This window comes from Rhea americana, unplaced genomic scaffold, assembly GCF_003343005.1.
Source record: "Rhea americana isolate MKP2758 unplaced genomic scaffold, rheAme1 scaffold_330, whole genome shotgun sequence".
NCBI classification, from domain to species: Eukaryota; Metazoa; Chordata; class Aves; order Rheiformes; family Rheidae; genus Rhea; species Rhea americana.
Window position 1 is genome coordinate 394,215 of NW_028186458.1, and position 25,859 is coordinate 420,073.

Genomic DNA, 25,859 nt, shown 5'->3' on the forward strand with positions numbered 1-25,859 from the left:
GATCAAGCACCCTGTGAATCAGTATTAGGGAGAGGTCTATAGAAAAGCCAGGCCTGGTTTGCAGTGAACAGAGACAGCAGTTTGCACAGGAGAAGTGCAATTAGGTGCAAAAGGACATCATTCTTTTTCCTGTGCTAGTAGTGCCCACTCTCACAAACATGGTTATAACTAGCCGCAAAGCGTATTTGCCTGTAAGTGTTGGAATTGCTGCATCAGCTGTGTCAGAAACTTCAACCCAGACAGACCCTCTTACAGCAGATGCTGCTCTACAGATCTCAGACTGCAGGTAGTGCTTGGAGTCTCTCCAGAATGCCTGGACTGATGGTTCACCCTCTTGCAAGAGGTGTGCTGCTGTTGACGGTTTGTGTCGTCAAGTCAAGGAGTTGTGGGATGAAGTCAGTAGACTGAGAAGCATCCGAGAAAGTGAGCAGGAGATAGACAGGGCATTCTTAGAGACCGTACTGCTCCCAGAGACCCAACCCCCTGTAGCAGGGGAGTTGCTGGAAGGCTGTGTGCAGAGTGAAATAGTACCGCATAGCACTGTAGAAGAAGGCTGGAAACTAGTTGCTTCTCAAAGAAAGGCCCCTAATCCTCCTGTAGACTTGGAGTTACAGTTGAAGAACAGGTTTAGTACACTCTAGGATGAGGAGGACCTGGACCTGACCTCAAGGGAAGCAACTGGGCCTTGCGTGACCACTCATAAGAGGAAAATAGTGGTTGTAGTGGGTGATTCCATGCTACGGGGGACGGAAGCACCTATCTGTCAACTGGATTAATCCTCTAGAGAGGTTTGCTGCCTGCCAGGGGTGAGGATACGAGATGTGATGAAAGACTGCCAAGGCTTGTCCGCTCATCAGATTACTACCCTCTGCTGCTCTTTCATGTGGGTGCTAATGATACAGAGAGCAAACTGGAAACACTCAAAGAAGACTTCAAGGCTTTGGGCATGGTGGTCAAGGGCATGGAAGCCCAGGTGGTCTTCTTATTGGTCCTGCCAATTAGGGGAAGGCACGGGAGGAGGAGGAAAATTTTCCAAATTAACAACTGGCTACACCACTGGTGTTGGCAACAGGGTTTTGGATTCTATCACCATGGGACATGGTCTGAAGATCAGCATCTGGTGGAGAGAAATGGGATTCACCTCACCAAGCAGGGCACATGTGTCTTTGCCAACAGGTTGGCCAGCCTGGTAAAGAGGGCTTTAAACTAGGTAGGAATGGGGAAGGGGAGAGTCACAGAGAGAGGGTAGTCAGTAAAATACAACTCGAGTTGGAGGGCCTCCAATGGGTGCATGCAGCTGGGGATGTGCATTTGGGACATGGCTATGGGGACCCACCTAAACCCTTCCTGGGAAACCCGCAGGCATGACTGTCTCTCTGAAATGCCTGTACACCAATGCACGCAGCACAGAGAACAAACAGGAGGAACTAGAGAGCTGTGTGCAGTCACAGGGCCATGATCCCATTGCAATTACAGAGACATAGTGGGATAGCTCGCATGACTGGAATATTGCCATGGATGGCTACATGCTTCTTAGGAAAGACAGGCCAGGAAGGTGAGGTGGTGCAGTTGCTCTTTTTGTGAGAGAGCAACTGGAATGCATCAAGCTCTGCCTAGGGGTAGAGGAGGAAACGGTCGAGAGCTTATGGGTGAAGATCAAAGGGCAGGCTAACACAGGGGACACTGTTGTGGGTGTCTACTACAGGCCACCTGACCAGGAGGAGGAAGTTGACGAGACCTTCTACAGTCACCTGGAAGTAGCCTCATGATCACAGGCCCTTGTTCTCTCGGGAGCCTTCAACCACCCTGACATCTGCTGGATGGTTGAAGCAAGGCACAGCAAGGCACAAACAGTCCAGGAGGCTCCTGCAGAGCATCAATGATAACTTCTTGCCATAAATGCTGGAGGACCCTGCTGGACCTTGTACTAACCAACAAAAAGAAGAACTGGTTGGAGATGTGAAGGTTGGGGGCAGCCTTGGCTGCAGTGACCATGAGATGGTGGAGTTCAGGATCCTGTGTGGAGGAAGCAAGGCAATAAGCAGGATTGCAACCCTGGACTTCAGGAGAGCAGACTTTGGGCTCCTCAGAGGCCAATTTGGAGGAATCTCAAGGGTTAAGGTCGTAAGGGGAAGCTGGGTCCAGGAGAGCTGGATAGTTTTCAAGCATCACTTCCTCCAAGCTCAAGAGCAGTACATCCCAAGGAGTAAGAAGTGCAGCAAAAGGGGCAGGAGACCTGCATGGGTGAGAAGGAACTCTTGGCCAAATTCAGACAGAAGAAGAAAGTATGTAGAATGTGGAAGAGGGGGCAGGCTACTTGGGAGAATTATAGCAATGCTGTCAGAGTATGTAGAGATGCGACGAACAAGGCTAAGGCCCATTTGGAATTGAGTCTGGCAAGGGACGTTAAGGACAACAAGAAGGGCTTCTTCAAATACCTCAGTAGCAACAAAGGGACTAGGAAAAATGTGGGCCCACTACTGAATGGGGCGGGGGGCTCTGCTGACAAAGGATACAGAGAAGGCAGAATTACTGAATGCCTCCTTTGCTTCACTCTTCACTGCTAAGGGCAGCCCTCAAGAATTCCAGAGCCAGGATGTAAGGCAGAAAGTCTAGAGAAAGGAAGACTTTCCTTTGGTTGAGGAGGATAGGATTAGAGATCTTTTGGGCAAGCTTGACATCCACAAATCCATGGGCCCAGATGGGATGCACCCACGGGTACTGAGGGAGATGGCAGGTGTTGTAGCCAGGCTGCTCTGCATCATCTTTGAGAAGTCCTGGAGAACTGGAGAGGTGCCTGAGGACTGGAAGAAAGCCAGTGTCACTCCAGTCTTCAAGAAGGGCAAGAAGGAGGACCCAGGGAACTCCAGGCCAGTCAGCCTCACCTCCATCCCTGGAAAAATGATGGAACAGCTCCTCCTGGATGTCATCTCTAAACATATGGAGGAAAAGAAGGTGATCAGGAGTAGCCAGCATGGACTCACCAAGGGGAAATCATGCTTAACCAATCTGATAGCCTTCTGTGATGACATGACTGGCTGGGGAGAGGAGGGGAGAGCAGTGGGTGTTGTCTACCTTGACTTCAGTAAGGCTTTTGACACTGTCTCCCAGAACATCCTCCTAGATAAGCTCAGAAAGTGTGAGTTAGATGAGTGGACAGTGAGGTGGATTGAGAACTGGCTGAAAGGCAGAGCTCAGAGGGTCATCATCAGTGGCGCAGAGTCTAGTTGGAGGCCTGTAGCTAGTGGAGTTCCCCAGGGATCAGCACTGGGTCTACTCTTGTTCAACTTATTCATCAGTGACCTGGATGAAGGGACGGAGTGCCTCCTCAGCGAGTTGGCTGATGATACCGAGCTGGGAGGAGTGGCTGACACTCCTGAGGGCTGTGCTGCCGTTCAGAGAGACCTGGACAGGCTGGAGAGCTGGGCAGAGAGGAACCTCCTGAGGTTCAACAAGGGCAAGGGCAGAGTCCTGCACCTAGGGAGAAATAACCCTGTGCACCAGTACAAGCTGGGGGCTGACCTTCTGGAGAGCAGCTCTACAGAGAAGGACCTGGAAGTGCTGGTGGATGACAAGTTGACCATAAGCCAGCAAAGTGTCCTTGTGGTCAAGAAGGCCAATGGTCTCGTGAGGTGCATTAAGAAGAGTGTTGCCAGCAGGTTGAGGGAGTTGATCCTTTGAGGGAGGTGATCCTGCCCCTCTAGCCCTGGTGAGGCCTCATCTCGAGTACTGCATCCAGTTCTGGACTCCCCAGTACAAGAGAGACATGGAGTTAGTGGAGAGAGTCCAGCATAGGGCTTCAAGGATGATCAGAGGGCTGGAGCATCTGCCCTATGAGGAAAGGCTGTGAGCTGGGCCTCTTCAGCCTGGGGAAGAGAAGACTGAGGGGGGATCTTATCAATGTGTATAAGTATCTGAAGGGAGGGTGTCAAGGGGACCCGGACAAACTCTTTTCAGTTGTTGCATGCAAAAGGACAAGAGGCAATGGGGAAAAACTGAACCACAGGAAGTTCTGCCTGAATGTGAGGAGGGATTTCTTCACTGTGAGAGTGACAGAGCACTGGAATAGGTTGCCTAGAGAGGTTGTGGAGTCTCCTTCACTGGAGCTATTCAAAAGGTGCCTGGATGCAACCCTTTCTAACATGTTCTAGGTGATCCTGCTTGAGCAGGGGGGTTGGACTAGATGATCTCCAGAGGTCCCTTCCAACCTTACTGATTCTATGATTCTACTCAAACATAGTTCTCACCGTACATATATGACAATTCAAGGGAAAGAATATCCTTGACCCAGACTGATAAGCACTACAAATTTCTATTGCATCTGAAAAGGAATCTAAAATATGCTTCAGATTTCTAAAATGATGGTGGCAAAGCTTTTGTTTATGATTTTATTAAGAAAATAAATTCAGGTTATTCTTCATCACTGACAAAAATTGACACATGTTGTATCAGAGCAATTGGGGGGGTGAGTGGATGAAAAAACTTGCTTGTGCATTGTGCTTCAACATATGTGTTCGTCATCACTGTAAAATTAGAAGAACATGACGATAGAACAACTTTTCTGCCCTTACACTTCTTTGTGGCCTTTGTAATTGTTTTTGATTAGAAAAAATGTGTAAACACAAGGCAAAATCTGGTCCAACATCTTTTATTTTTGAATCTCAAACTGATTTGTGAAAACTTCACTAGGTCAAGCAAATAACAAAATAAAGGCAACCAGCTCCATGAGGCAGCTCTGTCTGTAGATAGAAAAAAAAAAGTGAAAAAATGTCTCCATTCCTAAAGGGAACGGAAATCTAAAAAAAATTAAGTATAGATCAGTTGATATAGATGGGCCTGTTGGAGAATAATCAAGGTCTGCATAAAGATGATCAGAGGGTAGAGCATCTGCCCTATGAGGAAAGGCTGTGAGAGCTGGGCCTCTTCAGCCTGGGGAAGAGAAGACTGAGGGGGGATCTTATCAATGTGTGTAAGTACCTGAATGGAGGGTGTCAAGGGGACCCAGACAAACTCTTTTCAGCTGTCCCATGTGACAGGACAAGAGGTAATGGGCAGAAAATGAACCACAGGAAGTTCCGCCTGAATATGAGGAGGAATTTCTTCACTGTGAGAGTGACAGAGCACTGGAACAGGTTGCCCAGAGAGGTTGTGGAGTCTCCTTCTCTGGAGATATCCAAGGCCCACCTGGATGCAACCGTGTCTAACATGCTCTAGGTGACCCTGCTGAGCAGGGAGGTTGGACTAGATGATCTCCAGAGGTCCCTTCCAACCTTACTGATTCTGTGTTTCTATGATTTATCCTTCTTCAATCTAATTTTTTTTTCTCTGAAAATAATTTTACAGTGTCTTCCTCCAGAAAGAAAAATATGCATAGACACTTGTCAATAATCAAGTTCTGAAGGAAGTCTAATAAATACTGCATAGAATTTACATATTTTTGCAGTTGTTAAAAATTATGAACCATATTTTCACATCTGATGTTTTTCAGATATAAAAAATGCACAGAAACATGGGTCAGAAATTATTACCACTACATTAGTTCTCTCCGTTAGATAGCTAAATTAGACAATTTTCTCTAGTTCCCATTTCTGTCAGTGAGACAGAAGTTCCTTTGAAGACTGAGTTACAATACTGAAGTTGAACACTTCACCTCTGAAAGAGGGAAGAATCTTATTTTTCACAAACTACAGGAAGAACATAGGAGATTTAAAGAGTTAGGTTAAGCATTTAAGCTTGAATCATGTAAATATGACCTGAAAATTACTGCTAGTGGTAAGCAACTATTTCTGGGTCCAAATATTTTGTGCCATTTATAGTAAAATATCTCTAACAAGTTGCAACAACATCTCTTCTATGTTATGAATATCGTATGCAGTTGTTTTCTTGGTGGTTGAGTTGGTGCCGAAATGTAGTTAAGCTAGAAATGGAAAAAAAAAGGCAGTAACATAAGTAACTTTCCTGGATTCAAAGGAGTTAAGACAACAGTGTTAGGCCATCAGTTGAAGGTACAGGTTGACTAGCTGTTTCCCTTCATAAGGGAATGTTTACATACTTCTCAAATGAAATTAGATTCCAAAAGGCAATTCAAAGATCATGGATTTTAAGAAGACAGGAGGATGGAGTGACTTGATAGTCTAATTGGAAAATGAAGATGGGCAGTGGGACAGGTTGGAAGCAGAGAGAGACTTCAGTACTACAGGCTGCTCCTTTCTTGCCACAAGGGAACAATAAAGTAGGCTGAAACATTCCTATACAGGGACACATAGCAATATTTTCTATACACTAACTGTTTTTTCTATGAAGAAGTAATATGCCTTACTGTGTTTGGAAGAAGTTATTCTGGAGCCACTTTAAATCAGCCCTTGCCATCATCATCTGCAGAAGAGATCTAAAGCTAGGTTCTAAACCTCTGGAATAAATTTAAACAGTACCTGGGAACTGCAATTCAAGATTTGGTGTCAGAGCAGACAAAATAAGAATTTTAACCCAAATGAGTAGAGTTGAAGTTGCCAAGAGTGACAGAGGGCAGAGGATTGATACGTATGAATCACACTTGTGAAAATCCAGGCAGCACAATGAACCCAGGAACTAAGACAAAAGATAAATGATTTTAAGCTTTGCCTGTACATGGGAAAATATCTGATATTGTGTGAATTATTGTAATTCTTAGAAATCACAATATAAAGAATGGTGGAATACCTACTGGTACCTCATACTGTACACATTACTTCTGAGGAAAATTATTTTAAATATATTTCCTGGGTAGCCAAATTCCTAGCCTAATTTCCTGGGTTAAGGTTAGGGTTCGGGTTAGGGTTAGGGTTCTGCCTTAGGATTAGGTTCTGTTCCGTTTAGCCCATTTTTGTCCATTCTTTGACCTTATGTACTTTTAAAATAAACAAGTGTAGTAAGATAACTTTGGTTATCTGATGGTATGGCAAGATATGGTGTACCTGCAAATGAGGTACAAACTGATTGTCAGTCTATTCACATACAAAAGAAAATTGACAGGAACTCTATAGGAGACAACTGCAGACTTTTTCTTCTGTTATTTTAAACAAAATATTGAACTATTTTAAATAAAATCCTCTGTTTTTCTCCCAGATACAGTTGAAACAAAATCTGTTTTTGGGAAATCAAAACATTTTTACTGTAGTCTCACAATTGTGTAATCTAGTTGTCAACAGTGAGAAGTTTCCACTAGATGATTAGTGGTCCTATTAACCAAGGTATTTAGGATACAAGCTATTCTAATAGTAGGTGTATTTTCACTTACCATACAGTGTATCATTTTTAAATGACCAACTTTATAAACATAAACAAGCCAACATCTTTAAGAACAGTGTTTTCCCCTGGACAATCTTTTAAACATCTCATCCAGTAAGATACTTACTGCTAAATGTAAACTACTCCATCCATAACATAATGGAAGAGTTCCTCCAGTACTAATTTTGGAACTTGTGAAGTTAAATTTCTTCTCACTAGGGAGAAGTATAATACCTTCAGCCCAGAATAGCAGGGAATATAAGAGGACAAACATTATTTCTATTTCCTTCTCAGGATTAAGTTAAATTCAAGCTTAGTGATTTTGTTTCTGCAGAATATGGAAATAACTGAATTTGCTCTCAGGCTGTTACTGCCATATAAAAGTTTTTTTTCCTCTCCCTCCTTTTATTTATTTATTTTTTTATATATAGAAAGAGTCCCAAGGGTGAGTAGTGCAGTAAAAATTTATTCTGCTCCTGAAAGTGGATCAATTTATCTTAAAAGTCACTGTTTATGGCTTATACACAGCTATTAGTATGCAAGTACATAGTTTTAACAGAATATCTGAAAACAAATTTCATAATATCACATTTCAGACCAAGAGAAGGGTACTGAATATAAACGATTCTGAATAATACATCAAATGCATTTTCAGATCGTCGTATAATATAGGCTGAGAGAAACAGTTAACAAAGCTGTGTGCATGCAGACTGCACAATAAAGTTCATTTGTGAACATAAAATAGCATCCATTATTGATACTGAAATGGTTTCAATGAACTGAACTCGGGCCCTAACTCGAATTTCATGAATTACATGTATGCTTTCTCTTTAAATTGCTGCAATAATATCGTGGATTTCAAAGAATGCATTCATTTCTGCTGTTCTGACTTTTGATTTGTGATGAACCTGCAATTCTGTAAATATGCATGAAGAAATATAGTAATAGAGATCATTTGAGAAAAAAAGGAGTGACAAATCTGAAGAAATAACTCCTGATTCTGTTTTCCATGCATTTCAAGACAGGTTTCAGGATTAATAAACTTCATTGGTTTCTTCCCAAAGGAACTGAAACCCATTAGAGACTGGTAACTCACCCTTTTCTGTTCCTTAATATATTCCACCAGTTCCTCTCTTGTCCTTTTCACAGCTTCTTCGACTGCCTTTTGACTTCGTTTTTGCTCTTCCATTAAAGCTTCTCTGACAATGTCCTAAGTAAAAGGAAAACATGAAGTCTAAATATTTAAAGTATTTCACAAACATAATGCAAGTCATCCTTTTCCCTATTTCTAAAGTTTTATCATGATCACATTCCTTTTGCAATGATAGTTATCCTAAAAGTGTGCATCAACATCCTTACGTAAACCTTATAAATTCAGTACTATAATTACTAAGGTGCATAAAAAGAGGGAAAGAATCAGTTCAAAGCTGTTTTAATAGATTTACGATGTTCACTGAGAGCAGAAGAAAGGATGCTAGCAATAAAATACAGCACAGAAAGCTGGAAGCAAATCCTTAAAATACCTCTCCCATCTCTAATGCAACTTATTTACAGAAGTTATTAGCTTATGGAACAACTTCCTGGCCCAAACTCACTGCCCTGAAGTTCATGTTTCTGTTTCCTAAAGTCACTCAAATAAGGAAAAACATTATTTAGCTAAAAGTTTGGGTTTTAGAATTCAGGAACATTGAGGTGACAAACAAGTTTCCTGGAAAAAAAAAACATACAAAAGAGTAATATTACCAGAAAACTATACAACAAAATAATCATACGGTATGTGCTAAATAATTCAGACTAAAGAAAAAATGATGATTTTTAAGGAACCATCCAGAAAAAAGTCAGAGAAATTACCATTTATTATATTTATAAATGCAGGTACAGTGTAATAAGCTGAATGAAAAGTATTGGACTTCCACTGGAATTTAATGCCTATCTGCTTACAGAGCCCTATGTCAATCAGTGCAGAGTTCACTTCGGTGTGAGACAATTTTCATTTCACCACATCTCAGAAATCAGGGATTACATGTTGTATTTCCTATGACAGGCATTCAAAGGTGATAACAGTGGAAATACTAGTAGTGCTCCTTTAGAATGAAGCAGATGTATGTGAAATATACTTCCATTAACCATCATCACTGAACCTAAGCTTACATACTGCATTCACACTAGTAAGAAAGATCTATCAGAAATTTATACTTCATTTATCTTTTTAAATTATTCAAATATAGTATATAACAATGGAGGTGGCCAGAAATATTACTTCTTCAGAAAAACAAAAAAAGGTTGTGTTTTTTTTTGACAAGAAGTCCCAGTCCTTTAAAATACACATATGAAAACTAGAGAGGAAAAAAGAACCTGTAATACTCAAAAGAAATTTTAAATAAGGTAACATGACCTTATTTTCTCCTATGAGCCAAAATTCATCTCCCTTGTAATGCATACACAAGTTTATAACATACAACTTTGCAACTTGGAGAGTGTGTGCATGCGTATGTAAGCATGCGTAAGGCAAAGAGATGGGAGAAGGTTGGTTTTTTGTACTTCTAATGGCTAAGGACCACATATCTAAAGAGTATGCAAAGTCTTTCCATTGCTATATGATACTCTATCAGATATGATCTATTACCTGTTGCTACCTAACCATAAATCAGAATAATGCCTACTAAGTAACACATGTTGTCATACATAAAGCAAACCTCTTAAAATCATATATTTCATTTCGGTAAGAGAAAAAGAATAATCAATGGTGGCTTAATTTACCTTTAGGATTGAATTATTCTATTCACAGGCTTTCAGGCTTGTCAAAATGAATGTATGTATCCTGTACATAACTTGCAAGGCTTAGAAGAAAAAAATTACTTTGCTGCAGTACTTAAAGTATACAGTTAAAAATATCCAATTAAAACACAACTCTTATTTATATAGAAAGAATAACAACTTGAGCAGAAATACATAACTTTAAAATGTTTGTGGGCTTAGATGATGATCTTCTTCATTGCTTTGCTTTATTAAGAAACATTTTAAATATAAAATCATAGAAGTCTACCTAATTTAAATATTCATAGTATTTTAAAAATCTACTTTCTTTTCAGAAAATATTTTTGCTGAAGCTCAATATTATTGAATGGATTCACTCTGGAGAAGAGGCTGTGCCGCAGCCCATTCTTGGCAAGTATGGGAAGGAACACACACACATCAATGTGATGCAAGTTCAGTCCAACTTTATTCCTTTGTCTATCTAATTTATATATCTTTTCTAACAAGCTCATGTATCTACGCGCCTCGCAAAGCATTTCTATTGGTTGTCTAATATTGTCCAAGCGCATCTACTCAGTTTCTAATTGGCTGTTGTGTTGACTCCCCTTGTGAGTGATCACAGGCGCTTGCTTATCTGTTGTGTTGACTCCCTTTCTGGATGCGTATCCTGTGAGTAATTACAGGTGCCTGCTTATCTTTTCTTCTTTAGCCTTTTGTCTTCAAAAGAATTCCTTCTTGGTGACCTTTGAGCGGCTTGTTGCTTACTTCAGCTCTTCATACTCCTGTAAAATAGCCAGGGCCCCGACACAGGGCCCCAACAAGGCTGAATTCTAAGATTTTCGAAATACAAGATGTTTATGAAGCTACATAAGTTAACTACAAGTATGTGACTAGCATTTTATCATAATGCTATTAGCTTATAAAATGAATAATAGTGTTAACCCAAATTAGACCATATAGATCAAATCCCATTTTATAAAGACTCTTCAGTGGAAATCTTTCAATTGAAAAAGACAATATGCTTTCTTAGCCTTTGCTATTTACTACTTTTCAGCCAAAATCGAATCGTTTCTACAAAACTATATTTTTATTGTCTTTACAGAAGAAAAAATTTAAAACCACAAATTTAAAATGCTCATTTTCATAGTTCTACCTGTTGTGGTATACAGAAAATATCTGAACCATACTTAGAAAAGTTGATTATTATTTTTTTTCTATTTTAACTCAAGTTTTCCAAAGAAAAATCCTGAGATAAAGGTCTGTTTCACTAGAGAACCCTGGCAAGACTAAAAGAAAAATAGCACAGAGTTACACATAAAAATGTAAAAATATGCTGATCTCATAATTACATTCTCACATGAGCTTAATTTGTCAAAAGGTACAGAAATACTTTGTCTCATAATACAATGAAAAAAGAATCAAATATGCTATTACACTCTTAAAAGCAAGACAAAGATGTGATAAGGTGCTAATCTTAATATGCAAAAAATTGTACATCAATCAAATACTTCAAAAACATAAACGCATGTTGATTTTCCTTGATATGAAGCTACGAGAAACTTCACATAAACAAACAAACTATATGAACAAAGGTCCTAATAATGAACCAATGAAATTCTGCAAGTCTATTAAAAACATCCAAGAAAACAGAAATCATAAGTAATACAATTCTAAAACAGCATTCTTATCACCCTGAGATAACAACAAAAAAAATAAAACTGGTAAGAGCTATTTTCCATTTACAGTGAGAACTTTCCAATAGTAGGAACACTATTAATTCTCTTCGACAAACATGAAGTAACAGATAATAGACAAAGCTAATTTGTTTAACATCCTATTGAGGGAATAACCATCTAATTGGATACTTACTACAGTGTTATAGTTAGGCATAGGCTACTCTTCACAATCAAGACTCATTTCAAAAGAAATAAGTTGATAATATAAATGTTATTTCCTAATATCATATATTCTTACCTGTCACCTTCATAATGCCTTACATAGTAAGAGCTTTATATCAAAAAGAATTCAAGTGGTCCTTACAGCATCCCTAGATTTCCCAAAAGTGAAAGTGTGAAAAATTCAGCAAAGCCCCTCAGCCTTTTTCAGTGCCTTACTCTACACCAAAGGCTAGTTTTTTGATAGATTCTCAGGGTCCACTGCTTCAGAAAATTTTTGTATAGTCCTAAACTGGCACTTATTCCAAAATTCCCATATCTTAAACAGCTACTTCTAACTTTTCAATCCCTGTTCTTTCTTTTTTCTTACACAGATTCCYTAATAACATAATGGATGCCTCAAAATTTAAGGGCAAAAAACTGTCTTTCTGATAATAATCCAAAAAGACTTTCTGACAACAATCCAAAACGCTTCTTATCTTTGGAGATCAAACTTCATTAACCATACAGTAACATAAATCATGTGGTTCTACTTCTCTGTAATTTGAAAGTCTATTTCTCAACTAAGTTTAAACATCTCTCCCAAGTTTAGTGATCAAACAGTACAAGAATACACACAGTTTCCTTCCTAGGTATATGTCTTGAAAACAGTCACTAACAGCTTCAACTGTTCAACTGGCTGATTTAATTTATACTATCTCTTACTTGCCATTTACATTGGGAAATCATAGGCCTCCTTGTGAAAATACCTGGACTGCTCAAGACTATCAACAGATAGCTTTGCTGTAGTATCACAGATTGGGAAGAAAAGTCTCTTCTACTCATCCCATTTAGCATGGAGGAGGCTGCAAAGAGCCAAGAAATCTCCAATACTCCTTTAAATGGAGTATTTAGCACAATACAGGCACAACACAACATCAGCACATAAGCACAACACAACATAAGCACAACACAGGCATCAATAAGACAGCTTATTTGTTAATGAGGGATAAGGGAAATCAGGAAAATAAGTATACATACATACATATATATATATATATATATATATATATATATATGCATATATATTCAGTACACCAGTACAAGCACAGCTGATCATGGTTTCTTGAGAGACTCACAGTAACTGTCAGGGTATATGCTGTCATTAGCAATAGGTGCAATATAAATTTGCTATTTTCCTAAGATGGCACCAAATTAGGAGATTATGCAAAAGATGATTTTTCCCCTCTATCTCAGATGAATATACAAAACATGTACTGTTGTCCAAAACATTTGGAGAGACATAACTTAAGAAAACATGAGCTATTCAAAAACAATTAATCCAACACTTAATACCCTATCCAGCATCCATATACTCTTGTCCAGTCATAGAGTCACAGAATGGTAAGGCTGGAAGGGACCTCTGGAGATCATCTAGTCCAACCCTCAGCATAGCCCCATACAGGCATTGAACTCACAACCTTGGCATTAGCAGCACTATGCTCTAACCAACTGAGCTAAATCTGCCCCCCAGTCCTTTGAATAAATCAGTGATATTAATTTTTCCCTCTGTGAAAAGAATCATCATTCTTTCTTCTATACTGTCCTTCATGAAATCCTTTCTTCTAAATTCTCAAAGCCACTGCCATTATTCAAACGCTTTTTCTGCCACAGTCCTTACAGTAAATTATCAACTGATATCAGAGCTTTTTAAGTTCTGATACTTATGTGCATGTACATCCTGTCATCATATATACTCACTGTTCTCTTCATCACCTTCTTTGCTCTTTCCACCATTAAATTTTATCCTAATTTAGATTTTTGCTTTGAAATGTAAAAATTGGCCTCTACCTCAACTCTGGCTAATATGGGAAAGGCAGTACTAAGTGCCACAAGGGACAGTTCAGCATCTTTTTAATTCATTCAAGAAAATAGGAAAGCCCATTTTCCTAGAAGTAGCATTCTACTCTATCTTACCCAAGAGGTACAATTCTGTTTATTCTGTTTTTAAGCCTAGAGGCTATCAGTACTCAATTACAGTCAAATAGCAGAGCCTTTCTGTGGACATATGCTTGACAACAGTTACAGAATTAGAATGGAAAATAAAGTTGTTTAAGTACTTAATTGAGAAATCATGTTCAAATATGTATTAGGAATCACATAAAAGTAAATAGAGAAATTTCCACAGGGAAATAATATTCTAAAAACAATACTCTATACGATGCTTTGCAATTTTACAGTAAAATTCTTTTCTTTCCACAGAAAGATCAGGTGGCAGTACTGAATTTTATCTAGGAAATGCAACCACAGACTGCAATATGAATGTTTATTCAGAAAATAGAAACCCTCAAATTATAATGTCTGTAGTTATAAACTACTACAAAGTACTTCTGAAGTCAGATATGCTTAAATACCGCATGCAGTGGACTATTCCTTTCCCAGACTTTATAAGTATGTTACAAATAAATTGATCTAATGACAGAAGTCTCTTCCCACGCAGTGCTATTAAGATGTGTTCTTTCTTACACACTGTTCAGAGAACATTTATTTTAATGAAAAATGTTTTTCCAAACCTTTCTGAAATCACCATGATCTCTGCAAGTATTGGACATATTACTGTTCCTGCAAAAAGCAGAGAAACTGGAAGAAAGTGAAACTGAAAATTACTTTTAAAATATTTGTCATTTCTTTCATGTTTTCATCATGAAACTATTCTAACTTATGATAACACAAATAATTTATATTGAGACATTGACTACAAGATCAATGTAGTACAATGTAGTGTAGACAGAAACAATGCTCAAAGTAGGGAAGAAGGAAAAAAGTGAGTTAGGCTTCCAAATTCCATAGAAGTCAAGAGATAATCTTGTACAGAAAGCATAAAGCAACTACCTAATTGCAGAGAGGCAATAGTTCCTGATCCTACTAAAGCAGTATAGTATCACTGAGTACCACCAAATACTACTGCCAAGCAGGTAACCAATGCTATCTTGCCTCTACACAAAACAGTAGTTCCCAAACTAGTTGATCTGCTGCCTCGTCAAAATTACTGGGTTAGTTGTTGCATAACATAGGAACAAGAGACAAGTTCCGTGATCTGTTCTACACAGAGATCATCAGAACACAGCTCTTTGATGATTTCGTAACAAATATATGAAGAAAGTTATAACACCATGTAGCCCATTTCTTAAAGATGACAGACAGAAGAAACAGATTTTTGCACTTTCATTATGGGAATAGCAGTTGAATCTGTGTTTGTAGTCAAGCTGTTAAGGAGGGAGTGTAAATATGAAAGAGATGACCAGACGGGGTAGGAAGAGATTACAGGAGAATAGATGAGAAAACACTCTTCCAAGGACAATACTGAAAACTACTGTGTAAAACAAAGTAAACAAAGGTAAATTTAAATGGATTCATAGTATGAAATTCATTCAGATTTCAAAATCAGGAAGGAGGCATGCACTTGCACCCAACATTCTCTATTTTTAAGAGAAATATGGAGATTGTACTGCCAATGAATGAACTCTCAAAGTTTTGACATCTAAAGAAGAAATGTTGGGAAATTATCTGCTAGAATAGTCTTATTTGACAATAAAAAGATAAGATGAATGTATATCCCCATGTATTTTCTTCTTTCTTCATATTACTGTCCAAAATTTTAATTATGCACCTATTCATTTGAAGCACTAGCAAAAATTTAGTGAATTAGAGTTTTCTCTAGATTACAGGACTAAGAAAAGACAATTCTACATTTAATAAATCTGACTAGGCACTAGAGTGCGAAAACACTTTTTAGACAAAATTTTTTATTTATTAGTTTTTCAACCTTCCCATATACAGGGCAATGAAGAAAAATATTTACATAGATAATTATTCTCAGTATATATGTTTTGGTTAAGTTAAGCGATAATAGGAAAGAAACAAAAGTCAGCTCTTAAGTATATAGCCAACACCTTGATATTTTCAGTTACATATCTTTTGTTCACTTATATTGGGTGTGGAAATCCTTAAGACATTCAATGCAAAATTGATTCATGCTTGCCAAAGCTGTCAACAGAAGCACTCCCTCAAGTACAGAGCCTGAACACCAGAAAGGTTTTACTAACGTAGCAGGAAAGTAGCCATCCATTTTTCAAGATTAAACACTGTTATGTTCTGGACATTTTGCCTTTACTTTCTGAGCAATGATATTATACTGCCATTTATAAGCTGATGGAAAACACATTAAACATACTTTAAAGAACATACAATACCAACAGAAGAATTTTTAATTAATCACTTTTTTTTTCAATCATTTAGATGTTTGGCAATAAAAAACTAGACATTCTAAAATAATAAATGATAAATCATAGTTCTTCAAAGAACAACACATGAACCCTCAGGAGTATGAAAAAATACAATTGTCTTGAATGCTTAGACACTTACTGGGCAAAGACTTTCAGGAAGTTCACATTTTTTCCGTAAGTTTTTTCCATAAGCTTTTCTTCCAGAAACATTTTTTCTTTGTCTATCTCAGTATATCTCAGTTGTGGCTTGGCTAAATGAAATATTGTAGCTTCAATGCTCCTGAAATACTTTCCCATTGGTAAGATCATTTTGCCTCAGTGCTTTTGCTCATGTCAAAGAGGAAGAAGATTTTATTTTAGTTCTTTTAATAAATTAAAGGTTTTTYACTTTCTAATTATTTGCAGCTTTCAGAACATTTTTAGTATCTAATGTATCTGTTGTGTGGATTATGGCAATGATGAAGTCAAGCTCTCTTTCCCTCGAGAGCCAGAATAAAACGCAGTATTTTAAATTTAACTTCAAGCGTTCTGGAAATGACAAAACTGATTCTTTGCTTTAAGTGCTTTATGAAAGTTACTAATTTCAAGCTGTGACATGGACCTAAATTTTTAGGGCTTAACATCTGTCTGCCAGTTTTCATTCTACTTTTAATCTTAGTTTTTTAGTCTTCCCTAGAATCTTCATTGCAATTTTGAATTTTGTGGAAAAAGCTTCAGCTTCTGTCAAATCACTTATTATGGTTTCTCTGTATCTAGAGGGCAACCACTACTTTATCTGAAAGAAAATTCTGGAAAAAGTATTCCAGTGGGAGATTTTTCTATTCCACCAGGCATTCCTCTCAACATTGAGAACTACTAGATATATTACACTCTGTCTGCATAGAGGTTGCCACTCTAAAAACATACAGTGTATGAAAAAATAAAACAACAGGAACAAAAAATTGGAAACATGTCAGCATATATCTATCTGTTGAATATATGGGTTACTCACAGAATCACAGAATGGGTAAGGTTGGAAGGGCCCTCTGGAGATCATCTGGTCCAACCCCACTGCTCAAGCAGGGTCACCTAGAGCATGTTAGACACGGTTGCATCCAGGCAGGCTTTGAATACCTCCAGAGAAGGAAACCTCTCTGGGCAACCTGTTCCAGTGCTCTGTCACTCTCACAGCAAAGAAATTCCTCCTCACGTTCAGGCGGAACTTTCTGTGGTTCAGTTTTTGCCCGTTGCAATTTGTCCTGTCGCATGGCACTACTGAAAAGAGTCTGGCCCCATACCCTTCACACCCTCCCTTCAGATTCTTGTACACATTGATAAGATCCCCCCCTTCAGTCTTCTCTTCCCCAGGCTAAACAGGTCCAGTTCTCGCAGCTGTTCCTCATAGGGCAGATGCTCCAGCCYGCTGATCATCTTTGCAGCCCTATGCTGGACTCTCTCCAGTAGCTCCATGTCTCTCTTTTACTGGAGGGCCCATAACTGAATGCAGTACTACAGATGAGGCCTCACCAGGGCTGAGTAGAGGGGCAGGATCACCTCCCTCGACCTGCTGGCAACACTCTTCCTAATGCACCCAAGGAGAACATTGGTCTTCTTGGCCACAAGGGCACATTACTGGCTTGTTATTATTGATTAGCTTATTACTGATTAGCTTGTTACCCACTAGGACTCCCAGAACCTCCTCCACAGAGCTTCTTTCCTGGGGGCTGGTCAGGCTTCAAAGGCATGAAAAGGTTGTTCCATCAAGCTGAAATGTTAACACAGAACATCTTAGTTTGTATGAAATTACTTACATTTTAAGTTTTTCTTTACTTTGTTCTTTCATATACTAAATAACTGAATATTTGATACCGATCATGAACTGTTTACCAAACTGCTCCCAAATCCCAAGTTTTTTTCTCCAGCAAGGTTAAATTGATAAAATAAACCTTACAATGAAGTAGCACCTCCTTATCTGCACTCTCAGCATCTTACTGAGGACAAACAACTTTTTATGGGAAGAGTTTGTCAAGCATAAATATGCAATAAGCAAAAGTAATCTGCACTAAGTTTCCATTATGGCTCTCCTGCCCAACCATTGTGCAACGACAAACAGAAAAGAAATACACCACTAACAACTTCCTCCCCTGTCAATTCTACAAATACAAATCTCATCTCCACATAGTAGCTGTTAGTCTTTTCTTCTTTTAAATAATTTCAGTAGAACATGAAGTGAAATCGTACCATCTGATGTGGTAAAAACTGATAACTGATTGATTGGCTGAACAAATTAACTGGCAAAGGTTAAGGTTCTTCCAGTAATTTTCTCAAGTTTAACAGACTTCTGCAAGGTTTTTCCACTAAATATGCTTAAAAATATTGAAATATTGATATGCTTTTTGCATTAATTATTCCTAGACTTACTTATCTGTACTATGACCAGAAGCCATTTTGGCTCATCTGTTTGCAGAAGCCTACAGAGACCCATTCTGATTTTTCTCTTTCAACTTTTCAGACTTACAACATTAGCACAGGAAAGTTCTATCTCTTTAACACTATGCTTAATTTCTGGGGTTTTTTTTTTTTTTTTTTTTTTTTTTGTTTTAATCTGTAAAATAAAACTCTTCAAGTTAACTTACAGCACTGTAAAAACAAATGCATTTTTGTTTACATTTCTATGACAATCACTAGTGTAAAATGAGACAGAAAAAAAAAAGAGATTGAGATGTAAACACAGTATCTTTATTTTCTCACACAAAGATTTTGTCCCTTGGAGATAATGTGAAAAAAGATGACTGACGAAAAGAGAGTTTTTGCTAAAGACAGTCGTGCTGTTTTTTTTTCTTGTATTTAGTTCCAGACTCATGGGTTAGTTGCTACAAAAGTACTCTCTCCTGAATTAACCATATTGCTCTTGAGGACATTTTTATATAGTTGATACCAAAAGGAGAATATTTTGCATATTTATTTATATTCATCTACAGTCAGTAGCTTCATTACTTGCTACTAAACATAATAGTCGTATCAGGTGATGATTCTGAAAGAGGATGAACTACACTGTGAAGAAGTGCTATTATATGAAACAGCATAAAGAATTAAATGAGAAACATATTACATATGTTGCCACAACTGTAAATTTCATTGTCTAAAATGCTAGACTATGTTTTACTGTTATCCCTTACAGATCTGACTTGTAAGATTGCTAAACAGTAATCCCAGGAAAGTCAATATTTCAATTATATCTCTGGAAAAAAAAAGCCTTAAAGAAAAAATGCAAACTAGAAAAGACTCTGATCGGAAGGTTTGACTTAGAAAACCAATGTTAACAGACAAATTGCCTATCTGTAGTTCAAGCATTTTTCAGCACTAAACCAAACTTGCATTGGACATCTTATGTAAGCAGTTAGTTGGCACATTAGGTCCACAAGACTACTTTTACTGTCAGTTGGACAGAATTTTAGTAGTAATAGGGTTGCAACAGTAATAGTTTTAAGGACACAGGCAGTTTGTTTGCAGAGGTAACAAGTAAAAACTTTTGCAAGAGACAACTTTCTACAAAAGCAAAACATCATCCCAGAGAACTTGCACTCATTAATCAGAGAATAAGGAGGGTACCTTCAAATATGCTATATATTGAAGTTAGAGAATCTTGGAAAAGCCAAAAAAAATCTGCATTGTATCTAACTGAAAATAGGTTAATTATCTGAAAAATGAGCATAATTCAAAAGAGAAATCAACATATATTATAGTAGACTAAGAGAAAGTATTTGTGCTGCTGTCAAACTTGTCAGAGCTATGCAGTATTACAAACAACATCAACAGTAGATAGACAGCTATATCAGGAGCAAGATTTGAGCATCACTAAATACTCTAACTTAATCCTTCACTCTCCCACCCTAGCACATTTTACATACTGCGAACTTACTTGTTGACAGCTTTACATTCAAAAGAAGTAAACAAATGATATTGAGAGAGCATAATTTATTTATACTTTATTTACACTAGGAAGTAGGCAACAAAGATATAGAGCACAATAATGGCTTAGGATCGAAAAGTAGTTTTGTCTAATTGATTAGATATGAAATATATAATTCTGTCAAACACTAGAGAAGAAAAAAATGGATCTATTTCCAAAAGGGGGTATTTAAATTTCTATGACATACTAAAAATTCTATTTTAATTAAATTCTAAATGTATGGGGTTTTTTTTTAGTTATTCAGGACATAAAATAATAAACAATATGAAATTCCAGCATCTGAATGAAAGATATCTTGTTTAAAGTTCTTAAAAGTGGAATATTCAAGTGGGCCACCAAAAAAAAAAAAAAAAAAAAAAAAAAAAAAAAAAAAAAAGAGAGAGAGAGAGAGGAAAAAAAACCAAAACCTAGTGTATTTATAGACTGTTTCCAAATCTACTAGAGACTAAAAAAATCCAGCTTTTGCAAAAGCATTTAACTGTCACTGTACTTGATCTGTAATTCCTACTGTCTAGTAAAAAGTGATGCTGAGAATTTCCCTATCAATTTGAGTGACATACAATTATCCTTAAAGAAGTATCTCTCTAGAAAGTAACTGTAGAAATATTTCTGGCTCATTACTGTTACAGTTTTCCAATTTTGATAATTCTCTTTCTATTTATCTTGTATTTATTCTAGATTTTGTGTTAGAAAAAATCTTTTTACTAAGATAGCGAGTGGAATTCTAGTATAATAAGGAAGAACAGTAACATCTCTTCTCCTCTGTAGATATAAGAAAGAATCTTTCCACAACACAGATGCCTGTATCTGAGCTAGTTATCTCGGGTTCCTTTTCAGGTCAGTGTAGAGAAACAGGCAGTTACAGGGCCTGATCCATTTCATTTCAATACACTTGCCTGAAAAGGTCACAGCAATTGTGTTCTAAATGTGCCAAACTGTCTCTACACACAGTACAGAACAAAAAAACAAAAAAAAACAAATTGCTGTGCATTTCAAATATCAAGTAGGTGCAGTGATAAACGATGGATGATCTATTTTTAAAGAAAAATCTACCACAACATTAGGAAGACATTCAAAAGAGAAAATAAAATATGCAAAGCAAGTCCTCAAAAGGGTAAAATGTACTAACTTGATCATGTTTTCTTTGTTCTTGCATGGCTTCCAGAACAGCCTGGGCAATCTTCTCTTTGCGTGAGTCACATTCTGCTTCCCACATTTTCCTTTCTTCTGCATGAATCTTCTCCGTATTTCTCCTTTCCTCCTCTACTGCTTTCAGAATAGCTTCCTGCACTACTACTTTTTCAGCCTTTGAAATGTATCAAGCACAAATAAATAACCAAAATACCCAACGCAGATGTGAATAAATACTACTTCTTTTATGAGACCTATGAGATAACAAGATAGGAGAAATATTTTTACTTCTGAACTATGAGTTCAAATTTATCTTAAGGTGCTGCTATGCAGCTACCATTTGACACTGACTTTATAGTTACAGCAAGAAAAAAGAAGACAAAAAAGAAAGTTATAGGCAAGAGTCTTAAATTCCCACCTATTGAAGTGACAATATGTCATAGTGAGTTTTTTTCTGCTACACAGCAGATGGGCCAGATATTGAATAGCACTACAAACTAAAAATCTTCATAATCCTTAAGGAATTATCTATAAAATTGTGCGTCAAATTAGTGAAGTAACATGAAAGAAGGCTACATTTTATAAGAAATATAGGAAATACACAGACATACACAGAAGACAAGCACAAAAGACAGCCATTCTGCTGTCTCCAAACCAGTATGTATGCTTGTCACAGATTTTTGCACCTCAAAAAGATCTGCAAACAATCCTGTGGAAATTAATTTGTCCTTCACAGCTTGCTGAAGAGTCAAAAGAACATTCATTCCTCTTCAAGAAAATAAATAACAGTTCACTAAGAGAACAACTTCCCAACTTCTATCAGATGTATGGTTCTTTGACACAGAAAAATCCACCTTGGATACATCTGTGTTACATATGAGTCAAAACTCATATATTCGAAGATGAAATAATCAAAAGACAATTAGATGCTCCTCTAATAAGCTAATATCCTATGCTTTGCTTAATTCAAACATATCATAAAACACAAATCACTTCAGTGTAGATGATATTTATTCTCTTATTCTGGTCTTCCCTGTTTAATATTGCTATTACTGCTCTTTTCTTGTAAGTACCTAACATATAGTCCAAAAATGCTGAGCTCTTTCAGTGGCAAAGTAAATAGGCATATAAAACAAACATGTCTTCCCTCCCAAAGCTTTTTAACTATCCATTCCAAAAGAACACCATCTCATCGTCTTTTTTCAATATTCAACAATTACACAAAATAGACTGAAGCTGGAATAACAAAGGCAATGCACAGCTTTATATATGTTGAGCAACACGTAAGTGTATTTACCAGCAAGACAATCTGGCATTGTGTAATATCTATAGATAAATATGCTCAAGTTCAAGATAAACAAATACTGGCTAGCAGAAAACTATTTTAATAAGCTTATAGGTCAGTAATGCCCTTTAATGGCAATTATGGAACTGGTCAAGTAAGGTTTTAAATGGAAATAAATATTAGCTTTCTCAAATACCTACATATAGAAGAAAAGCGTTTTACTGCAATTCCTTGAACTTGATTTGAAAAATTTAATTAGACATTCATAAAATATAATAAAATACTTAGCAACAGAAATTAAGAAGGTCCTACTAAGTTGAGATATTTTACTGCACAAATATTTCTCCTCAGATATCAACCATGTAACTAACTCCTTTATGCTGCCGAATGTCACTCAAAGAGATACTCAGAAAATGTTTGTATACTACACGTAAAGATATAAAGGAAATAATCATATAGCCAAACTAACTGTGTTAGGTTACATCTCTAGAGGTTTCCCCAGAATATTATAACTAACTACAATTTTGTATTTGATTCTAGAAATGAAGTGTGGTATAATACATAGAAAATTACTCTCCTAACCACAACACACTTTAATAATGAAATCTACTGAAGAAATAATTTTCTTACAGGATTTTATAAAATAGTATAGTAGAAAATTAACTATTTATTTTTCATTCTCATTAAAAATTACTTTAGAAAAATAAAAATTAAATCAGATGCAATGCTAATTATCTTCATAAGTTCATCAGCTGACTTTACTACCGAGTTCTTCAGATCAAGAGGTACTGATACTGTCAATGAAAAGCTATGAAAATAAATATTTTCTATTTAGGTAACATCAAAGATCCTGTCTTCTTGGTACAAATTAATACAGAGGTTATCTTAAATAGAAGTAAGCAAGCTACATCTCCTCAACAGTTAGGAGAGCTTTATGAAGACCTAAGTTATAATAGATGTATTTATAGTTTATATATTAAATACAAATGAGAACATAATTTTTGATACATCTAGTTATGAAATAAGAATCAGCTGCTGAGCTTGGCATTCTTAATGATACTCATGGAATCTACATTGTACAGCTACAATTTACAAGAGATACCTTTGCCACAGCTGCCAGAGTCTCCTTACTTCTTTTCTTTTCCTCATCCAAACATTTGTCAAGCACTTCCTGCAAATGTTATGAAAAATTAAATTGCAATACAGAATAAATGAATGGCTAAAAATCATATCAAACACTCAGAGTGCTTGACAAGGCTTCATTTTTCCTGCCAACAACTGTGACAGGATCATTCCTTATGAACTCCAAGGTGCAATCCAGGCTCCTCTTTTTTGTAAACAAAAGCAATACCTTATGTTTTTGTGACTGTTGCAGCAAAGCTTCTTTTATCTTTTCTGATAACACTTCCTTCTCTGCTTCCAAGATGTCAAGAAGTCTTTGATGCTATTGGAAGAAAACATCTGTATCATAACTACAGTCTGCTAGTAGAACAGACAAAAAGAACTCAGGCAGCATAGTTAAGTTTGTCATTTGCTTATAAAATTATAGAATCAAGTAGACATAGAATCATAGAATTGATGATGAGTTGATGAGTTGGTAAGGTTGGAAGGGACCTCTGGAGATCATCTAGTCCAACCCTCAAATGAGTGGCCCCTACGGGGATTGAACCCATGACTTTGGCATTATTAGCACCACACTCTAACCAAAATGACTCAAAATCTAGATTTGACTAAAGATAAACACTGCTCCTTTAATTGCTTTGATGGCAAGGGAAACTCGCAATAATGTGAAACATTTAGCACTAGGACTATCTATTATATCCTCTAGATCTGAAGAGAATAACAAAGAAAAGGGGAAAAAATTACTATATAGAGCAATACTCTTACAAAATTTATAAAGATCGCGAAAGCAACATCATACTTGAAAGAATTCATTTAAACAGCTGTGGAAGGTAAAGTATGCTTGTACTACCTTTCACTTTAATGTATGGCAGAAGTTAACTGTAAATACTTTTTTCAACCAACTGTTATACTCTGAACTCTATATGCCAGGAGATGACAGCAAGAGAACGCTGTTTTCTTCTGACTTTCTTGTAATCTGAAACATTTTTCAGGGAGATGGTGAATACTGAAATAATGTGATCGAGTAGCCCATTTCTGATAATATAATGTATTCACTGTTTTTAATCACAATCTTTTTATCTATATTTTTCAATAAACCAAACATCGTAGAGATTTGGGTTTTGACTTAAAATAAACTGTATTCCAAATCTAAAAATCATTACTGGAAATTACCGACACCATGTGTCAATAACCAATGGATAGGAAAACAGAACATGTTATTACATGCTATTTAAGAGAATAAAAGTATTCCTTATGAATTTACTTAAAATAGGTTTGAATGTAGCAGACACATTCTAATGGAAAACATTTGTGACATTAGTACTCATATTTAATGATGTGCAACTAACTTTTCCTGTGGACTTGGTATCTTCAATAGCTTTAATTATCAGGGAAGCTACATAATTTTTTCCACATTAACTCAAACAAAAGTGAAACAATAAATGCATGTTATTACTTAGATAATCTCTTATTCTTCACTTAACTGATTGCAGAGAGACTACAAAGTGGCATCTATTATTCCATGTTCATTTAAAAGACTGATGCAATAATAGACAAACATACTAAACACTGAATCAGAGGTATTCAACAAACCAAAGTTCAGCAAGGTCAACTAAAAGAGATGAATTTTACTGGCTTTAGATAAGAATTGAATAGGGATTTTCTAAGATATGACTATCAGAAAATCAGCTCTTTTACAGATCACTGTAAAAACATATACAATAAAATAGCAATCAACTGTTCAGGATTATAATTTCTAGTACAACGGCTACAGGTAGTTAACTGCAGTTTGACACTAACCATCAGATTTCTAGGTTGGATGAGAAGAATGTGTATGTACATTTAAAGTTACCATAGTGGACCAGCTACTGTATGTATTATACAACATTCCCTGTGTGATCACTATTTTCAGTCTTTAATCTTCAGAGCAGGTTTAGAAATTTAATTTACATATATAAGAAAACCGATAAGCCTATCCTAAAACTTCTGAAACAATGTTGAGATTTGCATTAATTCAATAACAAATATGTCTATATGGACAATGGAGGCAATTAATGTCTGTTTTACCTGCAGCTGAAAAAGACACCTTCATGACTACAGCCTTCTGTGTGAACATAACCTCACTACACAGCAGAGGGCTTTTTGTTGTTGTTTTCCCCCTCTTCCCCTCTCCCCACCCCCCAAAA

General features: G+C 36.8%; 1 protein-coding gene across 1 annotated transcript in view; it reads right to left on the bottom strand.

The window, feature by feature from the left end:
* CCDC91 (coiled-coil domain containing 91) overlaps positions 1–25,859 on the bottom strand; it is a 122,454-nt gene that overhangs the window by 39,051 nt on the left and 57,544 nt on the right. Inside the window, 4 exon segments of the mRNA XM_085311079.1 lie at positions 8,363–8,476; positions 21,265–21,441; positions 23,654–23,722; positions 23,903–23,995. Coding sequence (XP_085167205.1) covers positions 8,363–8,476; positions 21,265–21,441; positions 23,654–23,722; positions 23,903–23,995 — 453 coding nt within the window.